This window comes from Euleptes europaea, chromosome 1, assembly GCF_029931775.1.
Source record: "Euleptes europaea isolate rEulEur1 chromosome 1, rEulEur1.hap1, whole genome shotgun sequence".
Lineage (NCBI taxonomy): Eukaryota > Metazoa > Chordata > Lepidosauria > Squamata > Sphaerodactylidae > Euleptes > Euleptes europaea.
Genome location: NC_079312.1, coordinates 79,865,723 through 79,890,240, shown reverse-complemented (window position 1 = coordinate 79,890,240; position 24,518 = coordinate 79,865,723). Strand labels below are relative to the sequence as shown.

The 24,518-nt window shown below is 47.0% G+C and overlaps 1 protein-coding gene across 3 annotated transcripts in view; it reads right to left on the bottom strand.

Annotated features, from left to right (window-relative positions):
- The window catches only part of RNF44 (ring finger protein 44), a 64,185-nt gene that overhangs the window by 12,175 nt on the left and 27,492 nt on the right, over positions 1 to 24,518 (bottom strand). The window contains exons 2-3 of one of the 3 annotated variants that reach the window (XM_056854767.1): positions 2,845 to 3,026; positions 1,911 to 2,139 (exon numbers count right to left, since the gene is read on the bottom strand). In XM_056854767.1, coding sequence (XP_056710745.1) covers positions 1,911 to 2,139; positions 2,845 to 2,951 — 336 coding nt within the window. In that variant the 5' untranslated portion in view covers positions 2,952 to 3,026. Of the gene's footprint in view, positions 1 to 1,910; positions 2,140 to 2,844; positions 3,027 to 24,518 lie in introns of those variants that run through there. The other 2 variants (XM_056854783.1, XM_056854775.1) reach the window with 2 other exon arrangements.

Genomic DNA, 24,518 nt, shown 5'->3' with positions numbered 1-24,518 from the left:
CTCTGCTCAAAAACCTTTATTGGCTAGGGATGAGGTGGCCAATTATAGGCCAGTCTCCACTTTCCCTTTTCTAGGGAAGGTGGTAGAGCGTGTGGTAGCAGAACAGCTCCAGGGTTTCCTGAATGGCACATCTGCCATTGACCCATTTCAATCTAGCTTCAGGTTTGGCCTTGGTACCAAGATGGCTTTAATTGCACTGGTGAACAATCTTACTTTAAAGTTGGACAGAAGACTATCTTCCCTGTTGATACTGTTGGACCTCTCAACAGCCTCTGATAAGTTGATCACTCCATTCTTATCCACCGGCTTGAATATGGTGTTAGTACTGAGGGCGTAGCCCTTTAGCGGTTTTGCTCTTTTCTCTCTGACCAGACACCAAGAGTCTCCACCAGAGGTGCAGAATCAATTGGGTGGAATTTTTCTTGTGGAGTGCCACAGGGTTCTACTTCTCTTGCCCATGCTCTTCGATATATATATGAGGTCGCTGAGTGAGATTGACCAGAACTTTGGGGTTGGGTGTCACCAAAATGCAGATGACACCCAGCTCTATATTTCAACCTCTAGATGTGTCAGTCTTGGTTCTGAACTGGTGCTTTAAGGCTGTGGTCAAGCAGCTAAGGCAGATCAAGCCGAAGCTGAATCCAGACAAGACAAGGGTAATGATGGTTAGGAAGGCTGATATTCTAGAGGGACCAAATCCACTTGTCCTAGATGGCATTTTCAGAGCAGGTTAAGAGCTTTGGGGGGGGGGTCTCATGGGCCCTGCCTTACTGTTTAAAAAGGAGGTTAGCATGGTGGCCATGAGTGTTTTCTAGCAGTTTCATCTAATTCACCAGCTTTCTCATTACCCAGACTCACCTGATCTGGCCATGCTGATCCATGCTTCTGTAACCTTGTGGTTGGATAACTGTGACATGCACTACGTGGGGCTGCCCTTGAAGACAACTTGGAAGCTACAACTGGTCCAGAATGTGGCAGCTCAACTGTTATCAGGGCTAGCCACCAGGAACATACCTTGCCTTTCTGAAACAGCTTCATTGGTTGCCAGTCTGCTTCTGAGTTCAATTCAAGGTGCTAGTTGTGACCTTTAAAGCCCTTCACAACCCGGGATCCACATACTTGAAGGCTGTCTCCTTCCATATGTTCCCGTGCGCCATCTGCAGTCATCAGGCGGCCACTACTTAGGGTAGCCTGTCTGACATCGACCAGAATCTGGGCCTTTTCTATCATGGCTCCGAGAGGAATAGGCTCCCTGATGAGGTGAGAGGGGTCCCCTCCTTGGAGATATTCAGGAGGCACAGCAAAGGCCTGCCTGTTTGCAGGACATTTGAGGGGGGTTTGAACAGCAGGCATCTTTTACGTGGGGGGAGGAGGAGGGATTTGGGGCTTGTTATTTTGTCTTTGGTTTTATCTGGGAATGTTTTGATTATTATTGTAAGCCACCTTGAATTAAGAGGAAAGGCAGGATATAAATGTTTTAATAAATAAATGAACAGTTAACTGTTTGCATGTTCCAAAGGAAGGGATCCACACACACCAGTTGTAATACAGCCGTATGTGGGCTCAGACCACTACCTTTCAGTTAACACATTAATGTGCTTGCATGTCTGAATGTGCCACACAGAGAAGAAATCGCAAGAAGGATTCACCTTCATAGCTGTACAGGCACTCTTCCTCCCAATACTGAGCACTTCCAGCATTGCCTTTATCGCTGTTCTTCAACAGAGAAAATAAAGATGGAGGGATAGATGTTTGTTCTGGCCCAGGATCCTAAGTCAATATTATTTAAACTTTGGGCAAGCCCCAGCCTGTATTTTTGCACCAGAAGGGCAAGATTTCATCCCCTGAAATTACGGTTGCAAACTAAATCTCCCCCCCACACTCCAGCCCAACACACAAAGAGGACCCACCTGCTCGTGGAGATCCACCATGAATGGATGCTGGTGGGGTGGGTGCGCAGCCGGGTGAAGCATTCGTGGTGGCGTATTGGCCAGAACGTACGCCGGGTGCTCATCTACGGGAACGTGTGGCTGTAGCTGCTGCTGCTGGAAAAAAGCCGGGTGCAAGTAGTTCTCATCCTGGGCTAGCAGGGTTTGCAGAGGTCGCTCACGTCGGCCCCAGTGGTGCCGGGAAGGAGGGCTGTGTAGCCAGTTGGGGGGAGAGAAATATAGAGGGGTGACCCCAGGGGCCAGCCGATTATCTGTGCCAAGCTCTTAGCTACCCTAGGCCCACTTTTATGGCAGGGACAGCAGCACAACACAAGGGGATCCACTGTTGATCAAGCACAACTGGCATCCAGTCACAACACTCTACACAAATGCCACACAAAACAAGTGGTTGTTGGCATGATTCTGGTTTGGTGTAGCGTGAAGCTATTCTGCCTCAGAACCGGAAGGAAGACAGACTGAGATCTCTACATCTAAGATATAAGCTTCAGAAATCATACCAGACGTTGGTAGAGTCCTATGCTTGGCTGGCTCAATTCTTAGGGGGCAAATGAAGGAATCCTGTGCTCAGCAACAATGGGCTTGTGTTATGGATGGCTGCTACCTTTGGAGCAGAAAGAAGCACTACACTGGAGATCTACTTTGCTTTCCCATATTAATATGGGTAGCATATTTGTTTTTACTACTACACATACAGCCCTTCAGATACTAGAAACACTAGCCCATATTATATAACCTTCACGACCACTAGTCATTTAGCAACAGTCAATGTGTTAAGTGGTAATGTCTGCAGCAGGGGTTATAGCATTTTATACGAAGCAGGTATAGGGGGCCTCAGGATTTCCCAGTGTTTGACTCAAGAAACCTTGAATGGTTGGCAAAGAGTAATGTGCTGTACCTTCTCCTGAAGTGTGCTGGGCTGCCACAAGTTCCCCCTGAGAAACGTCGCTGGTCAAAGGGGACAGAAGGAGGGCGCCTATTCACTGCCAGATCCCATGGTCGCATTGGGGATGTTGTCAAGATAAAGGGAGATGCTGGACCTCAGGCTCCAAACTCGACAGCACTCCAGTTCTTTGGGATCTATAGGAAGTGATGAGCCAATGAACTTAGAGCATCAACAGTGAATTATCCAGCAGTTTCAGTTCATGACAATTGCCTTTGGACCAGTCACCCTAAATATGCACCATCAAGGGCCACCACATAGGCAGCCCATAGCACAGCAGCAAATATGAAAGAAACGCTTCATGGACTCAGCAATATTCAAATTCTAAATCGCATCTTCTCCTACCATGCACACAAAACCTTCTCATACATATTTCTCCAACCGCTCTGACTTTTTGCTCTTCTCATTCTCCTTTAGGCCCTTGCCCCTATTCATTTATTATTCTCCTCCATCATGTATATTCCCCTGATAATCACTCTTCTTCCAGTGATCTGTAGCTCACTATGGCACAGTTGTACAAATATATGGCAGCCAGGAGTCGGGGTGCTTATGTGCACAGCTTACTGCTGCCACCTAACTGTGCCTGTGTAAGTAGCTGGAAGTGTTCTCAGAAGCCACCGCTCACAGTCGGACTGGAACAGAAGGCAGGAAAGAGCTGAGCACAAGGGCATTGACAGACCATGATATATACTGAAATAATGTGCAAGACACTATCCCCAAGGGATCAGCTCCTCAGTTGTGGCTCTGTACTCTCCTGCCCCACCTCATCAACAGCACCAAGATCATCACCGTTAGAGAAACAAGGGCATGTTCTATTAAGCACACACAGCTGGCAAATGACCCAAACAGATCAAGTAGATGACTCTCTTCTGATCAGAGTACAATGCTCCCGCTCCCAGAGGGCTTCCTGACAAGACCCTGGAATTAACAATGCTGTGATGTTTATCCAAAGAATCCAGGCCTTTGAAAGGGTGGGCAGGGGCAAGGCCAAGCTACCATAGCAGTTATGCAGCTTCCTCTACCAAGATGCTCTGGGCACTGAAGCTGCATTTACCATTGGCTAAGTGGTTTCAAATCTCTTCAGAGAAAAGGGAGATAATTGTTTCCTAAGGTATGACTGAGACCTGTTGCAATCCCACGGAACAATCCACAAGCAGACTTCGGATAACACAGGGAAACCATCCTATTTCTCTGCAACCCCCAACTCCTTGGCGAGAGCAGCAAAGTAATCGCTGCCCATCATAAAGATTCAGATGGTGCGACAGTAGACCAAGGAACAAAAATTTCATACATTGAATCACGACTGAGATAAAGTAGCCAAGAAAGATAAGGTCGGTTGCATTAGGAAATATTCTCCAGTGTTCATCGTAAAGTGTTCCGCATCACTCATGTCAGTGCAGGCAGCTCACTTGCATTCACACATACCATAACGATTATGCAGAACCCGACTGAATTTATATGCACACAAAAAAAGTTAGCTGGCAAAAATTCATACGTGTGATATGCCTGCCTACATAAAAGCACCCACATAAAAGCACAAGGGAAGTCATCCCCACCGTGGCTGCAATAAAGGCCTGCTTTGAGAAAAAGGCTGTGGAGATGAAATGCCATTTTCAGCTAGAAAGAAACAATGCTTAGGAGTGCAAGCACATGTTAAACTAGGCCAGGGATCCCCAACATGTGCCAGCGGTCACCATGGTGTCCACCAACACCTTCCCTGGTGCTCGCCAAGTATTTTTAGAAAGTGGGCGGGGCCAGGTGGAGTTTTTTGCCCAGCAGAGCTTCTGATTGGCCATGGCTGTGCAAGGTTTTTAAAAGTTGCTCCAGCAGCAGCTGCCCCCACAGCACAAGGATCTTCACGGAATGAAGGTAAGCTGAGTGAATGTCACAAAATATTTTTAAACAATATGTTCATTTTAAAAGGCATCCAGTTAAACAGTGATTCTGCCTGAAATGTTGAAGAGTTACTATTAAGAGTTATGCATAACCCCACTCTCTGACAATCTGCTGTAGGCTCTGGCAGCCATTTTGTGGCTGGCCTCATCTCCTGCAGCACTTATTTCATGATTGTGCCCACCACCCTGTATCAGAACTCCAAAGTGCCCTCAAGCTCAGAGAGGTTGGGGCCCCCTGAATTAGGCAAAAAGACCACCTAAAAAGGAACTACACCTTTGGCAGCAGTGCTTTCATCCTCTCTCCACACCAGTCAAGGTGTTTCCATATCTTTCTCTTTTCTCTAGGGCCATTTATTCATGGAAGGTTTTGCATTAGATTTGCCACTCTTTAGATGCACTTTTTCCCCATCCATATTCTCAAAACTCAACAATAAGCCGCCATGCAGAGTTTTGAGAATTCAGATGGGGAAAATGTGCATCTATAGAGTGACAAATCCAATGCAAAACCTTCCATGAATAAATGGCCTGAGTTAGCCCCAGAATGCTATAAACCGCAGTGCCATGCACTGGCAACATTTCACAGAATAAGAACACAAAACTTGCCACAAGGGGGGAAAAAAGCTGCCATGTCAAGCCCAACCCCCAAGAAACCTGCCTAGGAAGACAACAGTTTGAAAATAATAAAGAGCCACTCCAGCCCAAAACCACTGAGCCAGCCAGTATAACAAACAATGAATAGTAGAACTTAATGCTCAGTTGGCCTGAAATACTAGACAACTCCCCAGCACTACATGAACCTGTCATACTAATCGGCAAGGCAAGCCACCTGGCTATTATCAGAATGATTCTGGTTGGATTCACTTTTACAGCACCCCAAATTTATCTTACTGTAGCAGCTGGTCTGTTCCCCATCTCTTGAACATAGGGTGGAGGGCAGAGAGCCTTGGCTCCCCTCACACAACATAAATGACTGCCAGATCTCAGATTAGGAGACCTTTCCCCCAACTGAATAACATCAGTGAATTACCCATTCATATTCAATCAACATAGAACAAGTTAATAAAAGCTGCTGTTAGTGCCTTTAATCTGCTGCTGTTGCCTAATCAATTTAAACTCTGCAGCCTTATCATCTCCTTAACATGTACCAAGATAACCAAAGCCAGATTCTGACACTTGGAGCACTGTGTCGATGCTGGGAGACCTACATTAATATGCTTAATGAATACATATAATGTGTGCTGTACTGCATTTTTTTCCAGCTGCAATATCTATAGAACCTTCCTGCCTAAAATTTAGTGAGCATACAGACGTTATAAAAAACAACCACGCATTACACTGGTGAGATGACTGAGAGGTGATATGATAACCATCTTCAAGTACTTGAAGAGCTGTTGTATAGAGGATGGTGTGGAGGAGTTGTTTTCTGTGGCCCCAGAAGGTCGGACCAGAACCAATGGGTTGAAATGAAAACAAGAGAGTTTTCGGCTAAACATTAGGAAGAACTTTCTAACAGAGTGGTTCCTCAGTGGAACAGGCTTCCTCGGGAGGTGGTGGGCTCTCCTTTGGAGGTTTTTAAGCAGAGGCTAGATGGCCATCTGACTGCAATGCTGATTCTGTGAACTTAGGCAGATCATGAGAGGGAGGGCAGGAAGGGTTGCATCAGTTCTTGGCTCTCATGGCACTTTCTTACATGCCCACTTTGAAGTTAGGAAGCAATTTTCCTCCAGGTCAGATTGGCTAGGGATCCTGGAGGTTTTTTGCCATCTACTGGGCATGGAGTAGGGGTCACTGGGTGTGGTAGCTGTGAATTTCCTGCATTGTGCAGGGGGTTTGACTAGATGACCCTGGGATCCCTTCCAACTCTATGATTCTACACTGGATTAGAGTGGCCATCTTTTATCTCTGCTCCTTATTAGCCTTCAATTGTCAACAAAAATATGAGTTAAAAATGTAAGTACCCCAAGCATGGTTGCAGATTGTTGTGTGCCTATCAACATCAGTCCTCACCACATTCTTGACAGACCACCATCTATCCCCTCTTTCCCAGCTAACACTGCACATTACATTGCAGAAAAGAACTGAGAGCAAGCCCTGTTAAGCAATAAAACACAAACAACTTGTTAAACACTTGATTTTATTATAAAATAAAACATCACACTAAGTGAACACTGCTGGACAGCTGCACACTGAAGGATCTCAAAGGGGTTTTCTTTTCTTTTCTTTTTTTTAAGAACTGTGGACTGAACACAACCCAACGTGGTGGATGGGCCAAAAATGGGACCTTGATTACTTACCGAGAAGGTTCCTTCTCCTCTGAGGTACGAAGGGCCTCTTGCTGATAGACGGGTGTTTCCGTTCTTGTGCTCATAGATAGGCAGGAAGTACAAAAAATTGACCTCACTTCCTGTCCCCTGACCGAAAACGCCCCTTTGTCTCCACTTGAGACTTCCAGAGCTGGACAGGAATCTGTAAGGGTAAGTAATGAAGGACAACACAGGGCCAAATTTCAGGCGCTTGGGTGTTGTAACTTTAATGAGGAATAAACTGGGGTACACTGAACTTGGGTCAGCTATCAAACACAAACTTTTTTTTTGTATTCACGTATTCTACGTGCAACTTGTTGAACAGGTAGCGTCAAAGGTGTGTGAGTGGAAGGAGGCCAGCTCTCTCCCCAACTATGACCAATAAAGGACAAGGAATATAGTGCTCCAGACTCTGCCCCAGGGTGGGGCCAAGATGCCCTTCGTACCTCAGAGGAGAAGGAACCTTCTCGGTAAGTAACCAAGGTCCCGTTCTCCCTGAGGTGAAGGGCATCTTGCTGATAGGCGGGATGTCCAAGAGCTAATCCGTCGAAGGGTGGGAGTCGTCTGCTGAAAGGATGTGCTGGAGTACCCGATGTCCAAAGGCAGCGTCCACCGAGGAAATCTGGTTCAGTTGGTAGTGACGCATGAAGGTCGATACTGATGACCAGGTGGCTGCTTTGCAGATCTCCTCGACTGACGCCCTGTTGTCGAAAGCTGCCGAGGTGGCTGTGCTGCGGATAGTGTGCAGTGATGCCAGGCGGAATAGGTCGATCGCTGAGCCTGTATGCTTTTTCAATGCACTTACGCTGAGGGCAGGTTTGGAAAGCGGTCTACCCTTGTTGGGAGCGGCCACCGAGATGAACAGTGTGTCGGTCTGCCGGAATGGTGCGGTGCGATTGATGTATATGTGTAGGACTCGCCGCAGGTCGAGGGTGTGCCATTCTTTTTCCCGTGGATGTTGGGGCGTGGCACGAAGGAGGGAAGGTGAATTTCCTGCTGTCTGTGGAAGACCATGTTGACTTTTGGGATAAAGGTGGGGACTGGCCTTAGGACCACCTTGTCCTTATGAAACACACAGAGACCTGGCCGGGAGGACAGGGCGGCGAGCTCAGAGACCCAGCGGGCTGAAGTTACGGCCATGAGGAAAAGAGTTTTCATGAGGAGGGCCTTCAAGGGTGCTTCGGCAAGAGGCTCAAAGGGCGACCGGGTGAGTGCCATGAGTACCACGTGTAGTCGCCAGGTTGGAAATCTATGGACGACTGGAAGCGAAAGCAGTGAAAGGCCTCTCAGGAAGGTGATAACGTGCGGGTGCCTGGAGGTGATGTAGTCTCCCAGGCAGGGGACTACAGTGGTGATGGCTGCAAGTTGTTTACATAGAGTGGCGGGTCGCAATCCCTGTTGCACCCCCTCCTGCAGGAAGGCCAGTAGAGCGGCCGTGGAAGGTTCCAGTGGGTCGAATCCCTTACATCTACACCAACGAACAAACGCTTTCCATGCGTAGTTGTAGATGCGCTGGGTGGAAGGTCGCCTGGCTGCCAGCATAGTGTTGACCACATCAGGAGTGTAGCCTAGACTGAGGAGCCTGTGCCTCTCAATACCCAGACGGTCAAGCAAAGCCAATCTGGATCCGGATGCAGAATCGGCCCCTGTCGTAACAAGTCCTTGGATACTGGTATCCGCAGAGCTTTTGGGATGATTGGAAGCGGAGGAAAGGCGTAGAGTAGGCCCTGTGGCCAGGGGGCGGGGTTCGCTCCTTCTCCGTCCAGGTGCCCTGTGCCATCTGTTGGTTCACCATGGCGCCCCAGCCCTCTAGGCTGGCATCAATAAAGAGCTGTATAGTTGTCTGGTGCCAATACTAATGACCCTTCTGTAGGTTGGTAGGGTTCAGCCACCAGCGGAGGTTTTGCTTTACCTCTTGTGGCAGGGTCAGGCGAACGTTCCTCTTCTTCAGGATGAGTTGTTAGTATGGCTTGAGGAACCATTGGAGAGGACGAGCGTGGAAGCGAGCGCAAGTGACAGAGTCCATGCATGCTATCATGTGACTCTGTAGCCAGGCCAGTGAGGACAGGCCGGTTGTTCTCGAGGTGAAAGCCCCACGGGTCAAGGAAGGTATCTTGTCGGCCTTGTCCTTCGGGAGGAAAAGGGTGCTGCAGGTGGTATCTATGACTACCCCCAGATGTTGTAGACGCCGAGTTGGGGACATGTGACTCTTGTTGAAGTTGATGAGAAAGCCGTGGTTTTCTAGAGTCTGCACAACTCTCTGCGAATGCTGGATGGCCCGATGCTTTGATGGAGCGGCGATGAGCAGGTCGTCTAGATAAGGGTAGACGTGTATTCCCGCCTTCCAGAGCAGGGCTACCAGGGTGACCAGTACCTTGGTGAACACCCTGGGGGCGGAGGAGAGACCGAAGGGGAGAGCCTTGAATTGGAAGTTGCGGTCCATGTAATTGAAGCGTAGGAAGTGGCGATGGTCGTCGCAAATGGGGATGTATAGGTATGCTTCCGTCAGATCTATGGAGGACATGAAGTCGTCTGGCCGGAGTGCCTCCACGATGGAGCGGAGGTTTTCCATCCGGAAGCATTTTGCTCAGCTGAATCTGTTACGGGTTTTAAATCCAGAATGGCTCGCCAGTTTCCGTTCCTTTTGGGGACGGTGAAGAAGATAGAATAGATTCCTGAGGATCTCTCTGGTATCGGTACGGTTTCGATGGCCTCGATGTGTAGCAGATGATTGATGGCCGCACAGGTTCTCGTGTGCTTGTCGACGTTGGAGGACCTCAGTGACTGAATGAACCAGCCGGGAAGGAGAAGTCGGAATTTGATCAGATAACCCTTGCGGATTATCTGCTCCACCCAGCGGTCAGGGAGGGCCTGAGCCCACTGGTGGCTGAAGAGGCTCAGCCTTCCCCTCACTGGGGCGGGCCCTGAGTCACTGTCGTTTTGGTTTGTTGAAGTGACCCGGCCTGTCGTCTCTGTAGGCCTGGAAACCTTTGCTGGGCCTGCTGCCCCCTCTTGCTGCACCCCGGTTGCTTAACCACGCTGGGCGCCCCCCCTCGGGTCTTGGGCGTAGCAGGGAATGAAAAGACCGAAAGGAGGGGTAAGAAGAGGAGGGTCAACCTCTGTTGTCCTTCCTGAAGTTGTGTGGCAGCGCTTTCTTTTTATCCTTTGTCTTGACGAGGATCTGGTCCAGCCTTTCCCCAAAGAGACAACCTCCCTGGCAGGGGTAGCCCAGAAGCATGGCCTTGGAGGAAAAATCCGCAGCCCATGGGCGTATCCACAGCGCCCGCCTGGTGACCGGATTGGCTGCCGCTGCCCTGGTGCTGAGGGTCAGAGAGTCTAAGGTGGCGTCTGCCAGGAAGGTGATTGCCCTCTGTACCCTGTTCATGCCCTCCGTGGCTTGCCTGTTATCGGGAGGGATGATGGTTGCCAGCTTCCTAGCCCAAACTATGGCTGCTCTGGCGATGAGGGATGCAGTGGCGGAGGTTTGTATGGCCATGGTGAGGGTCTCGTGCGCCTTCTTGGCGGTTTGGTCAACCCGCCTGTCTAGGGGATCCTTCAGTGAGCCCATGCCATCCTCGGATAAGAGCCCCGAGGAGTGAAGGGCTCCCACTGGTGCATCCACCAGTGGAGGTTTGAGCATGTCCATGGCATGGGGAGCTAGGTTGTATAGGGCCCTCACGTTCCTGGGCAACTGCTTATGCGAGGTTGGCTTTTCCCATTCTCGCTTGACTATGTCCTCGAAGAATTCGGGGAATGGAACAGACTTGGTGGGTGGTTGGGACCTGGGGAAAAGATCTTGGGGGGCCCTGAGGCGAGCGTGGGTCTTGCCCTCTTCAGATGGCTCGTTGTCCGTTAGGTCCAGAGCCATGATGGCCTTGGAGAGGAGGTGTTGGAAGTCCTCTCCGGCAAAGAGCCTGGAGTGATGCTCAGTGGGGGTTTGGATCTCTTCCTCATTGGAGATCTCCCCCTCCTCCCTTCCCTCTGGGTCTGAGTCTCCGGAGGAGTCTGGGGATTCCTCCCCATGGCTGGGGCTCTGAGGGGGCCAGGCCTTCCTCGCGGCCTTGGTGGGCCAGGGGGAAGGGACTTCCGTGGGGCGGCAGGCATGGCTCTCATTCCCGGGACTCTCGGGCTTTGGGGAGGACTCACGCTGACAGGCCTCAGAACCCACCCACCCCGGCGTGGGGAAGTGAGGGAGGCTGCCTGTAAAAAAGGGAACTCCCGGAGAACCTGCCACATAAGGGCCATTAGGCCTTCCGCCCTCTGCCCCCCCCTCCGACAAAAGGGGCCCCTGTAGCTCACCCTGCTGCCGAAGGGTCTGTTGGCAGTGTGCAGAGGGAGCCGCTCTTGCCTGTCCTGGCGTGGACTCCTGCTGGAAGCGCGCCTGAAATGGATTCCTCGTGAGGAGCCGTTTCATGTCGCCGCCGTTCCGGAGAGCGCTGCTCCCTTTGCGGGTCCTCGTCGGCTACTCGGGCCGAGCAGACCTTGGGCGCCGGCTGACTGCGCTGGCAGGGCTTCTCCTCCTCTGCCCGTTTTCTTTTGCGCCTGCTGCCTCCGGAACTGGTCCCAGCCGCCGCCACCTTGTGCGTCCGTTTGCCGGCTGGCTTGGAAGTTACGGGAGCCGCAGCCTCCGCGGGGAGCCTGCCGGGCACCATGCCGTTGCTGGACTCCGCCGCCGCGGGGAGACAGCCGGCGTTGCTGGTTGTGGGCTGTGCCGCCTCCACGGAAGCCCTGCCGGCCGCCTTGCTGTTGCCCGGCTCGACCGCATCCGCGGGAGCTCGGGCGCCCAGGGTCCCCTGCCTGGTCTTCGGCAGGAGACCAGCCACGTGGTCCTCCAGCCGGAGGAACCCATCCGCGCTGGGGCCGGGCTGCAAAGACAACCTCGATGCGTCGGGGAAGCCCGGGATGCCCGAAAGGCAAAAAGAAACAAGTGGCTTGGAAGCCTGGAAAAAATAAAAGCGATGTCGCTGGTTGCAAACAGAGCAACCAGAGGAGCTGCCTATCCAAGCGAGGCAGGAAAGAAAGTGGAGACGAAGGGGCGTTTCCGGTTAGGGGACAGGAAGTGAGGCCTATCTATGAGCACAGGAACGGAAACACCCGTCTATCAGCAAGATGCCCTTCACCTCAGGGAGAACACAGCTGGTATGAAGAAGAGACCCAAGGAGAATAAAACAGCACAGGCGAATGTGCGTACGCTCACGCCTTGATGAGATGATGCTGAAGACCTACATTACACATAACTGGAATGGACACAGATCTTCAAACACAGGTTTGCTTCAATAAGTACATAACTACTTGGGGAATCCTATGCAGAGTTACTCCAGGTTTGTTTGTTTTTTTAATATTTAAGTTAATAACCTTACTTTAAACCAATGTATCACTGTCACAGTAAATCTCACCCATCTAATCATATGTCTTAATTGATCAATTAAATCTGCTTATGAATAGTTCTGAGGACAACAAAAGCATTCCCTCTTGGGGGTTTTTCCACTGCACTTCATTTTCAAAGTGCTTCCCCCCGCCCCAGGAAAGCTCAATTTCTGAAAATAAGCCAGGCTGGAAGGCAAATGTACTTAAGGAGGAAGAGCTGAAGTGGGAAAGACTAGGGACTCAACAAAGGTCCTACATGTACAGATTGTTTCACGCATTAAACTGCACTCCCACCAACTGCTTTAAACAACTACGGGGCCAGCTTACAATTTGGATCTGAAAACGAGGGTGGGAAGTATCAGCTATTGCCCTGCTAGTGCACATAACATTGGAAAGAAAGAAGTACAGCAGGAGGACCACTATTTATTAAAGTACCATGTCTACACTCTCAAACAGCTCTACTACTACTCACCAAGTCTGGGGTGGAGGCACACAGAAAGAAAAGAGGGCTATTTCTTGAACTGGAAGCTGTAGATCAAGAGCCTCACCCACTCACATGTGTTTTCCCACCTCCCAGTTATACAGTGTTTTTTTGGTCCAGTTTGAGGAATGCAATTCATGCACTACAGAAACCTTTAGAAACACAAACCAAGCACAATACTGAATAAAAGAGTTTTGCCTATTTTAAAAGCATAAGTTAAGTTCCTTGTCATCTCAGCTGCGATGGAGTGCCGCAAACACCACTAATGTACATTATTAGTTGGAGCTTGATTGGATTAAAAAAAAAGAAAAGCAAATATCATTTATTTGTGGAGGCAAAGGAAACATCGGCATGCCCTTTAGCATTGACTGCATTTTTCCTTTGTTTTGATAAAAGCTAGAGACTGTAACTGTGTCTTCAGCACAGTCTGGCAGCAATTTTAGTCACAGCATAACTTGTTTAATCTTTCTTCATAGCTATTGATAAGGGAGATGGAATTGATCGGCCATGAACAGCTTCTCTCAGATCATGTGCAACTGATTGTAATGTACATCACATGCAACTGATTGTTATGTACACTGCCATTGTAAAGATGTATTATTTACGGAAATTCACATCTTAGTGATGTTGGAGCTAGAATCATATACCCATTCTTAAGCAGAAAGCAACAGGCATTTTAGAAAGTTAATTTCAGGGGTTTTTATTTTAATCAAAAAAGGTCACCAGATCTAAATGAAGTATCACTGGAACTGTTTAAGAAGGTTAGATGGCTTAAATGCTCAGGTTCCATATCAAGATGATGCCAAATGACATGCATGTTATATGGCATGTTATATGGACCCCAAGCTTAGTCACAGTTATTGGAAACTGGCTCATTCACAGACTGCATGCCAGAAGACAGCCCACTGTTGATAAGGAAGTGTCTCATTTAGCTCCAACACACAACTGTTCCAGAGGAAACGATTCAAAGCACACCTGAATGTGAAATCCCAAGAGTTTATATCCTAGCAGTAATGGTACTGGACTAAATTAAGAACAGTTATAACACCCATTCTACTACCGAGTGCAAGCATGCAGCCTGTTGCTTGCCTTCCGTATGACTAACTGGCAAAAGCCTTACAGAGCAGTTGATTTTTAGATACAGGGCCAGTTGCAAACATTACAGACATAAGGGGAAGACAGCCTCCTCTGTATTGCTCAAAGGATGGACGTGATCTTCAGTTTTCTCAATAACTACATAAGAATAACTTGTAGCATGTTTGCATACAGTATTCCCAAGTCACACATACACTCCCCTATAATCATGCAGTGGTATGTGAACATCACCATCTGCATTAACGGCAATAACCACATCAGGAGCATGATTCAGCCAGGGAACTCACACAACAAGGACAGATCAACACACAAATCTCACTCAAAACCAAAGGCTTTGTCCCTGCCTCCGCACGGTGTCATATTAAGACACGTCAACAGAACCACCACCACACACAGCTGGAGAATAAACAGAAGGCTCTTAAAGATCACCTATATCTTAAAATAAGCAGCAGGTGCCACCACACACTGACATTTAGAGAGAAGAACCTATCTTTGCCACCTATTGAAGGGGGGAAATGATGCACAAAAGCCTGGCCCATGTATGACAGAAGAAAACAGGGAGCCCTTCAGAAAACAAGGAAAACTTCAGAGAAAGTCAGCCTCTTTTGACACATGACTTGCTTCCCAAGTCATTGTAGTAACGTGTTAAAAGTTTCTGTACCCCAGATGCCAGAAACTGCTACGTCTTCCCCCATCTTGACTTTCTGAGCCTGTCCACCCACTGAAGAGTATGCATCCTACTGCCACAGAAACACCCATCAGTTCCACCTACGCGTTTCTCCCACAAAAAAATCAGCCACCCCCCTCATTGTTGTTTGCAAACATCAAACTTTTCTAGAGGAGCTGCACTCTTTAAGATGTAACCACTGTCTAAAGTAAGATATACTGCGCTCCCCACAATACATACATGCACACATTCACATTCTCAACTGTCACCCAGTCATCAAATGTCCTGCCATCCCAAGAAATGCACCCCTCTTCATGAAACTGTACTTCAGGGAATAACTGCAGTCATTACCCTATTCTATTCCACATAAGTTATAAGAAGACCTACCTTACGTTTGTCAGTGTTAGAAGGTTGTACTTCTGCAGCTGCTTTGCAGCTATACATGGTGATGACCAGCAGGGATAGCAGGAATAACTTCCACCCTGATTATTCCCCCCTCTCCGATTTACATCCCCTAAATGCCCTACCCATCTGTCTGCACCCACTTATTGCTTCTTGTCTTATTAGATGACAAAGTCCTTTTAGGGAAGGATCAGTTTAGCAAGTCTTAGTCACCAGGAGAGCAGGACCACAGTCAACAACTGGAACTTTGAATGACTCAAGAAACATAGTTGGTTGTTAAAATTTAAACCCCTTAGGGCATAATCCTGTCTTCCGTCAAAAAAAAGTTGCAAATTGAACAAAACTACACGCAAGTGCTTTAGCACCAACACCTCACAGTTAGTCATCACCTCAACCCAGAGAGCTTCAATACTGAGCATGCATAACAGAGTTGGGATGTACAGATGCATTCAGCAAAGCCACGTGCAGCTCAAAGATGGGAGAGGAAAGGGTATCGGAGTGACAATAGCAGTCAATAATATCCTGTTCACCTTCCCAGGGCAAATTATCCACTACCTTATAGAGGTGCAATGCTTTGCATAGAAAATTTTAACATTCGCTAAAAACTATCAAGAGTCCAACCTTCAGTCTGACAAGCAAATGTTTCTATGTCATAACAGGCATCAACAACATGCATGTGTACAACATGGCTCAGAAAAGGATGGTCACAAGTGCAACACACAGTAAGTTGGCTCATGCCTTCCCCACCAGCGCAAAATGGCTATGCAGAAACGGAAGAACACTTCACCAAGGAACTGAAAATATATTCCAAGCACACAAGTGAATGTAGGCCTCCTGATATTCCCAACAGATAAAAATAAATAATCATGTGCAGAGATGTAAAGTTTCCAGATATTTGGCGATTTGGGGGGGACTTTTCTCCTCTCCCCGCCCCCCAGAAAAAACTGAAATGTTGGGAGAAATTGAAAGATGCTCACCGGCCCTGGTAGCCCCCTTCCCACACACTGCAGCAGCCGCACTACCACAGCCTGACCCTGAATGGGACTGCAGACAGGCAAATGGATTTTCTTAGTCTGTGGGAATGGCAGAAAACACAAATACGGTAACAGAATTCTTCTTTTGATTTTCCAAGTTCCTAATCCGAACACATAGTTCCACTAGCAATAACACACCCGTAGCATTAAGAGTGCATCTTTTTCAGAACTTCATTCAGCATCCTTCATGAAATGTTGCTACTTGCTACCTTAAAGAAACCATCTCGCCTTCCCCACCCCCATACACACAGGCAAGTTCCATATGGAGCTATAGTCAGCTTTCTCGGGCCAGGGGCTTGCATAGGAGATGGCCAGACAACTCCAAGTGCTCCTGGATTAAGTTGATTATCTTCCTCCATTTTCACCTGGTTTTGTTGGCTGCCATGGTAAGAGACCTATGTGTGTGGGGCGGGGGGAGAGAGAGAGAGACAGGAGGAACGTACTCCTGGACTTGGCTTTCAGCACTATCACTGATGACATCCTTCTAGACCAGTGGTTCTCAACCTTTTTCCAACCGGAGCCCCCTTCCGACCTTGTTTCCTTCCTGTGGCCCCCTTGTCCTACCAGTAGAAAGGTAGCTATTTAAATGTTTTGTTTGTAAATAGCCAAGGAACAAAGAAGCATAAACAGCCACACAAAATGCACACATGCAGTTCTTATTGGGAAACTGAAGTTTACAAAAAATACCCCACAAAAGGGGAATAGAACACGCTAATAAACAACAATGTTCACATACAAGGGAGAACAAAGCCTCTACCACTGTTGCACAAGATTACAGCGATACAAAAATCCAGTTGCAAACGATGCATAGAAGTGCAATGAAGAAAGTCATGTGTTAAGTTTTCATGTGTTTCTGTTTTCTTCATTTCTCACTTCCCTCTGTGGCCCCCTAGTCTCGTGCCGTGGCCCCCCATTGACGCAATTTTCACCTGTGGCCCCCTTGGAATATCCTGGGGCCCCCTGGGGGGCCATATGGCCCCAGGTTGAGAACCACTGTTCTAGACCAAAGCTTCTTCAACTGTGGGTCGCAACGCTATATGGGGTCGCGTAACTGAATGTGGGGGTCATGAAAAAATTAAATTTAAAAATAAATTTCTTTATGATTTATTATCAGTAAATGTTTGATTTGCATACCTATTTTATATACCTATATACCCGGGGTCGCGTAAAAATTTCTTAGGCTAAAAGCGGCCGCAAGTGGAAAAAGTGTTAGAAGTCCTGTTCTAGACTACCTTTCTGGACTACCTTCAGTTTCCCAAACTTCTGGAAAGGAAGGAAGACACTGCCTTGTTTTTGGAAGAAGGTTTCAGGTGAAGGTGCTTGGGCACTGCGGCTCCTAGGAGTTATTATCCTGCAGTTGTTCAGGGTCCAATTTTGTCTCTCAGACATTATACCACCTACATGAAAGTACTGAGAGAGGATCCTAGGGCAATGCCATGCAGTGTCCTCAGTATGGCAATGATACCCAGGTCTACTCCTCCCAGCTCTACTTTTCTTCCCATCCTAATGCACTGGTGTCTCCGAAGCCATAGCTGGGACTGCTAACAGGCTGGATGATGAGGGGTTCAGTCAATCAGCAGGATGAAGAAATGGTGTGTCCTACACAAGGTCAAACCATTCCTGTAGGAGCAAGTTTGTAGCTTGGGGTACTCCTGGACCCAGTAGTGGCCCTGGATTCCCAGGCAGCTGCTGTGGGCCTGAGTGTTTTGTACCAGCTATAACTGGCACATCTGTAGAGGAAAACAGAAGGCCACCATCATTCATGTTGCTTTCAGATTATTGCAATACTCTCTCCACAGGCCTGCTGTTAAGGACAGTGTGGAAATTTCAACCGATTCAGAATGCCACTGCTCAGATGAACTGGCACAAGTTGGCACACTTTTATTATACTTGTTATGAAACATTTACATTAGCAAGCAGGTCATTTGCAGTCCCGATTCAAGGTGCTGTATTTTGTTCTCTAAAATGTGGGAACACTTCATCCTGTAAGCCTTCCCAACACCTGAGACCAAATAATGAGGCCCTGTCGCAGGCACCAACTTCTATGAATGCTAGATCACAATCCACAAGAAACAGGGCCAGTTTTATAAAGGCCCAGAACTTCAAAATACACTTCTTCCAGCTGTCCAGCTCTCTTACTTTCTGCCGATGGTTCAAAAACAGGCAAGGCTGATAAGCGTTTTAACTAGGTGATAATTTTTTCCTGCTATATTGCCTGCTGTTAGTTTTGTGTTATTTGGGATTACTTTAAAATTGCATTTTAATTGTTCTTCAACGTATAATTTTTTTTTGGGGGGGGGAACGCAAGCTGAAAAACAGTGTCAAGTAAAGCACATCAATGGCAGTGCTGACTCTGAGTGGCTAGGAACAATCAGCAGGTTTCTCAATCTCCCCCCACCCCAAATTGTTACCAAAGAGGACTGCTGCAAAGGGGAACAGCAGCCTTCCCTTTTGTGAAGTCAGTCCTGATGATGTAAGCCAGTGGTTCAGAGGGCTACCCAGTTCTGAAATGAAAGATCTGAGTTTGAATCCCGCCACCAGCAGGTGATCTACTCCATTCCGTTTTAACTCCTGATAGGTGTTGCTATTTCCTCTTCTTGAGTTCAAGCCCACTCACAACTGATGGGGCTTCACACAACGCAGAATTCTCACACTTAATGTGCCATACTTAAAACCTTTTGCATTTGAATGAAACTTCAAAAATAATGCTTCTGGCCCTGGAACACAAGCCTTTCTCAAATGATCAGAGGTAAGAAAATGGCACCCCCTTCTGGAATCTGCTGTGTGGAGCAATTACGTCACATTGTTCCAAGGGCAGAGGAAAAATAAAAAGTAGAATACGGACTTATTTGTATTAGGGTACCTTAGGTGAACCATAGGACTGACCAACACATCCTTTCAGGAACAACATGAATACTATGGAGAATGATGGAGAATGTAGCTTTTTTCGAAGGCTTTCACGGTCAGAGTTCATTGGTTCTTGTAGGTTATCCGGGCTGTGTAACCGGAAAGAAAATACCAAGACCACGGTTACACAGCCCGGATAACCTACAAGAACCAATGTAGCTTTTTGTTAAACACCAGCCTATTATATGATTTCATTGCTAACTGTTGGCACCTTTTATTTCCTGTTGCGTTTTTTCCTGCCTCAGTCACTATTTTCTGTGCCCTCTTACATTACAACCTTACATATTTAGAAAGCAATTTACCTAAGAGACCCTCTAGTCTTGCTTGGGAAAAAGCAGACAAAAGTGATGGCATTAACGTCCCAAAAAGAGAACTGATCTGTCAAGTATCTCTCCTGAGAATGTCCCAAGTCACACTGAACGCATTTTGCTTCAACAGAAATCCCAGAACTTACTGCCCAAAGGTGCATGTGTTCAATATCCCACAGAGATACAATAACTATGGGCAGTTCTAAATGCCGCGTCACTATTCTCTACACAAAACATTTGTGCACACCTGAAAACTATATACCTGTATTAGCTGTAAGTGAAAACTTTCGTTTTTGCCACGTTTGTACAAATAAACAGCTTGGTTCCCACAGAGCACTTCTACTGACAAAAGGTTTTCTGTCACCGGAGCATAACCTTCTCTCCTTCCCTCTCCTGATGCAGCCCAAAATGCCATTCTCGGGGCAAGAACAGCAACTGAGGAAGAGAGTAAGTTGTTGTACTCCCCCTTCCATCAGCAGAAATACTCTGTGAGATCTCACCTATTGTTCCCATGTGCAAAGCTGGGTTTGTATACGATCCTCACAAGTAAGTGTGCAAATGATACCAGCTCACAACAATTTTATTAGCCTGCTCGCTGGCATAAGCAAAATTGTAGCATGTTTATGATCGGAAAGGGGAAAAAACTACTTTCCTCCAGTTTATAGAAATTTCCCTGCCTAATCACTGGAAGGAGATGCTTACTTACTACAGGCAACCAGGAAGGTGGCTATTTACATATAATACGGTCATCTACATGCAGGCATGACAATTTTCAAACAGAACAATTTGTTTTATGAGTATCGGTTATAAGTGAAGAATTAGGCTGCTGCTACTCAGGAATCCTGCCCAACTCTTAAAAACACACACACTTAAGCGAACCATCAACAGTCCATGATGACACCATCACCTTGGTTCTCCTTCAAATGCCGTGAAGAGAGACCTTTCATTTGATGCAAACCAAACACTAAAATTCCAGAGCCTGGAAAGCCAAATTCTCCAAAGTTCAATACAAATGGAATCAATTATGCAAATGATACAGTGTGCGTAAGTGTTATTTGATTATCCAGTCTAATAAACCAAACAGCAACTCAATTCAGCAGCAGCAGAAAATGTAACAGGATGAGACAATGTGATGGTCATACTAATTGCAAAAATAAAGCACCATAATGAAAAAACCAGAATTCAAGAGAAGCTTCTAATATACTATGAGCCACAGGATGGATTAACATGTGACTAGAATCCATAGAGCAAGCCACAAAAACTCTGAGTGAAGAAGTACCTCAAGTTGACACTGGAAGACTCGGTCAGACATACATGTCTCAGGGCCTGTAACAGGCACCTTTACAAACCTAACATTCTTGTGGGTTAGAATTGTTCTTTTTTCAAAAAGAAAGTAGACAAGAATCTCCCATCATAATTCTAGTAAAAAACAGCAGGTAACTCCTACAGCAGTGCAAGAAATAGGATCTGGATCCTAACTTACTATATAAGTAAGGGCTGAAAGGGAAGTTCTTACACTTAGTTGTGTATATAGGTGCATGAAGACTGGCAGCCACTACAGGTAGAAGAGTTTCTTTTTACACAATTCCTCATTAAGAGGCAAATGTAAGCAGTGGGGTAAATTAATGGTGGTTGCCTGTTCAGCTCACTCCCCTTTTTCTGGAAGCAGGGGAAAGGGTAGTGGTGTGGATTCAGGCAAATGAATACCTTTTTTAAAATGTACCTGGCTGTCATTGTCCCCAAACATATACGTTTCTTGAGGTCAACTGTCTACTCTACACAGTGGTTTCTTCATGTTTTCCTTGCAATTAATTTTATTTGCCAACACTGGTTGATAGAACTGGAAGAAGGGAGAAGGCATTTTTTATAATCACAATCCAGTGCTCTCCTGCATCCACTGATAGAAATCAAAATCCCGGATTCCATCATTAATGACTCTCTGCCTCCCAACAATGAGCCAATTCATCCAAACATTCCTTGGCTAGCCATTGCTATAAAAGCTTTCAAACATTTCAAACAGAGTTAACTGCCATAATAAAACAATATTTGCACTGATGAGCAAGGCCCACAAAAGACACGGCCAACACTATGTCAACTAGTGAGATTCTTCACAATAATGTCATGGAAGAAGCACGTTGTGTCACAGCAGAGTACAGAAACCTGGGCGACTTTAGTGAAAGCAAGAGACCTGAAGACTTCTGGATTTGGACTACACCAAGCATTCCTGGTCAACTTACGAGCTACTCTTCGCACCCTTTACTATGCATATCCTGGGCTGCTTCACTGTTTTAGTTGTTGTTAGCCACCTGAAAAGGCAGCATACAAATTTTCTAAATAAAGTTTCATCAGGCAATTGTTTTCTCTGGCATCAAATATTCCGTTCTCCTTGTAAACCAGAATTTAGTTTTGCATAGTTTGCTCCTGTGTCTTGTGTTCTTAGAACAAATTATTGGCAGTGACATGAAGCATGTGTACAAATGGCAGGGCCAGATATACATTTTTTGAAGGGGAGCAAAAGTACAAAATAACCCGTCCCCCATACATTATATACATTTTTCTTTATATATGCATATATAATCAATGTCTATAATCAACAACTCTTTTAAATGATAGAATCAAATTATGTTGACCTCTTTGAACTGTTAATGAATGTTTACACTTTGATATTATTTTATCTATAATGTTTGAATATTCCCTCAACCCCTCTGCACACATAAAAACCCAATCCAAGGAGGAAGTTTTTCAGCCTAGCCTTTTCCCGGACATTTTAAAAATACAGCACACATAATTTTGACATGGGAAGCATCAAACACACCTCATACTCCTTTGCAGCCTGATAAAGTTCTCCTTGTAAGCCAGAAGAAAAGCTTTAGCCTGTAATTATGCTGCTAGAAAGAAAAACTTTAGCCGGTAATTATGCTGCTAGAAGCTAAAATTATTAAACTGATGCTACTGTACTGTAGTAACTGGAAAAGACAATAATGCTAGGAAACATTGAATACAGTAGGAAAAGAGGAAGACCCACCATGAAATATAAAAGAGCAAGAGTCCAGCAGCACCTTAAAGACTAACAAAATTTCTGGCAGGGTATGAGCTTTTGTGAGCCACAGTTCACTTCTTCAGATACAGCTAAAATGTGCATCCATCTATCCTTAAGTAGAGACTATGGCAATGTAAATGTCAAAAGCAAAAAAATGACATTAGCAGGCATGATTGGATTAGGTGTGATATGCAGAGGGATTGTAGATGTGGAGAAATTAGCATTGGTAATGAGACAGGAATCCCAGATCTCTACTAAGTCCAGGATGGATTGACTCAATCAAGGAAGCCACAGCCCTCAGTTTGCATGACCAGAGCAAGGCATTAACAAGAGGACATTTTGGAGGCCACTGATTCATAAATCAGGAGCAACCTGATGGCACAGAATGCACGTTCTTGTTCCCCTCACCTTTCCCAAGGTGTAAAATTTCTCTTTGGGGAAGGTGAAGCCTATCACATGAGGGGGCAGGTCTACTCATGGCCTTTGGCCAAACCAAGCATAACACAGCTCCCAGTTTTCAAGCGGGGGGGGGGGGGAAGAGGCCGTTGTCTTCCACTCTGCCCCATTTGACTCCAGATTGCTCCAGGGCTTGCAGCGCCTCAGCAGAGGACTAAGCAGGGGGGCGGGAAAGAGGGGCACATCAGGCATTCTAAACCGTTAACAGTCACCAGCCCCCCAAACTCTTCTCCCCATGTGAGTGTTTAGAATGTGCCCTATGGTGCCCCCCCCCCATGAAACCTTGAGTGCCCAAAGCCTACCATGGCCACTGTCAATGCACGGTCCCTGAAAGGAGTGGTGGGAAGACAAGGAATTGGAAGATCCTTCAGGTGGAAGAGGGGACAGTGCCTCGGCCGGGGAAAGGAGGGAGATTAGCAAGGCCAAGGAAGGTTACCTGGGGGGTATATGTCTCCCACTGCATAGAACTAGACATCTTTGAACATCTCCTCAGGAACCTTGAGCTCCCCCTCCTCTTTGCTCGCCAACTAACAGCCACAGCTTTTCCCTTGCCAAGGGCTGCAACTATCCTCTGAGGCCTGGGGTCTCCTTCTCTCTTCCCCACTCCACCTCCTAATAGTGGCCTAATGGGGGAATGGGCGCATGTGCTGCAGTACAAGCCATCTCTTCCATGCAATTGAGCCTTCCCCACCTCATAGCAGCAGCCTAATTGGGGGAATGGGCGTGCACGCTGCAGAAAGAGCAATCTCTTCTGGGCAACTGAGCTTCCCTCACCTCCTGCTGCCACCCTCTGCCCGCCACCCGGGGCACCTGCTCTCCTTGCCACTAGATCCAGTCCTGGAAGGGATATGAAAAAATTAACATGATCCATGCTTCTTGCTTGAGTCAGCCTGGTTCTCCTTTCAAAGGAATTTCTTAGAAATGCAAATGGGCTTTATGACACAGCTACCCTTTGAGTCTTCCACCAGTGCTTTCTTTGAAGGTTTGGGGCCATAACTCTTAAAGCAGGGGTGGGGAACGTCAGGCCCGGGGGGCCGTATAAGGCCCGCAAAATCATTTTCTCTGGCCCTTCGTGGGTCCTGGCAGATCTCTAGCTCAGAAGGATCTAAGACTGGTGATCCGCCCCCTTCCACGGATAGCAATAGCCTCTGTTCAAGGCAGATGTTTGTTTTGCTGAGAAAAGGAACCTTCTTTCCCCCTTGCAGAAGAGTCATTAGCTATGGAGTTGCTAGGACCGCCCAAGAAACTGTGTTAACCCTTTCCCACCCGGGCAGTGGAGAAACATGGCAGACACTTGGAGCCGTCTCCAGTCGTGCCTCTTGGCTAAATGTTTGACCGAATATAGCAGGCTAATTTTAAAGTTGATAATTTTGTGTGGCCCGCGAATGATGTTAAAAATATCCAAATGGCCCTTGGCAGAAAAAAGGTTCCCCACCCCTGTCTTAAAGGGTGTTAACGAGATTTTTGGATGTCAGTGGAAGGGAAAGTTCTATGTGATTAGCCTTTGGAATGTATTTGCTTTTATACAACAGGTTGAAAATTCTGAGACCTCAGAAGGGCATTCTACACACACCTGGATAGCCCAGGCTAGCCTGATCTTGTTAGAGCTCAGAAGCTAAGCAGGGTCAGCCCTGGTTAGTATTTGGATGGACACGCTCCAAGGAATACCAGGGT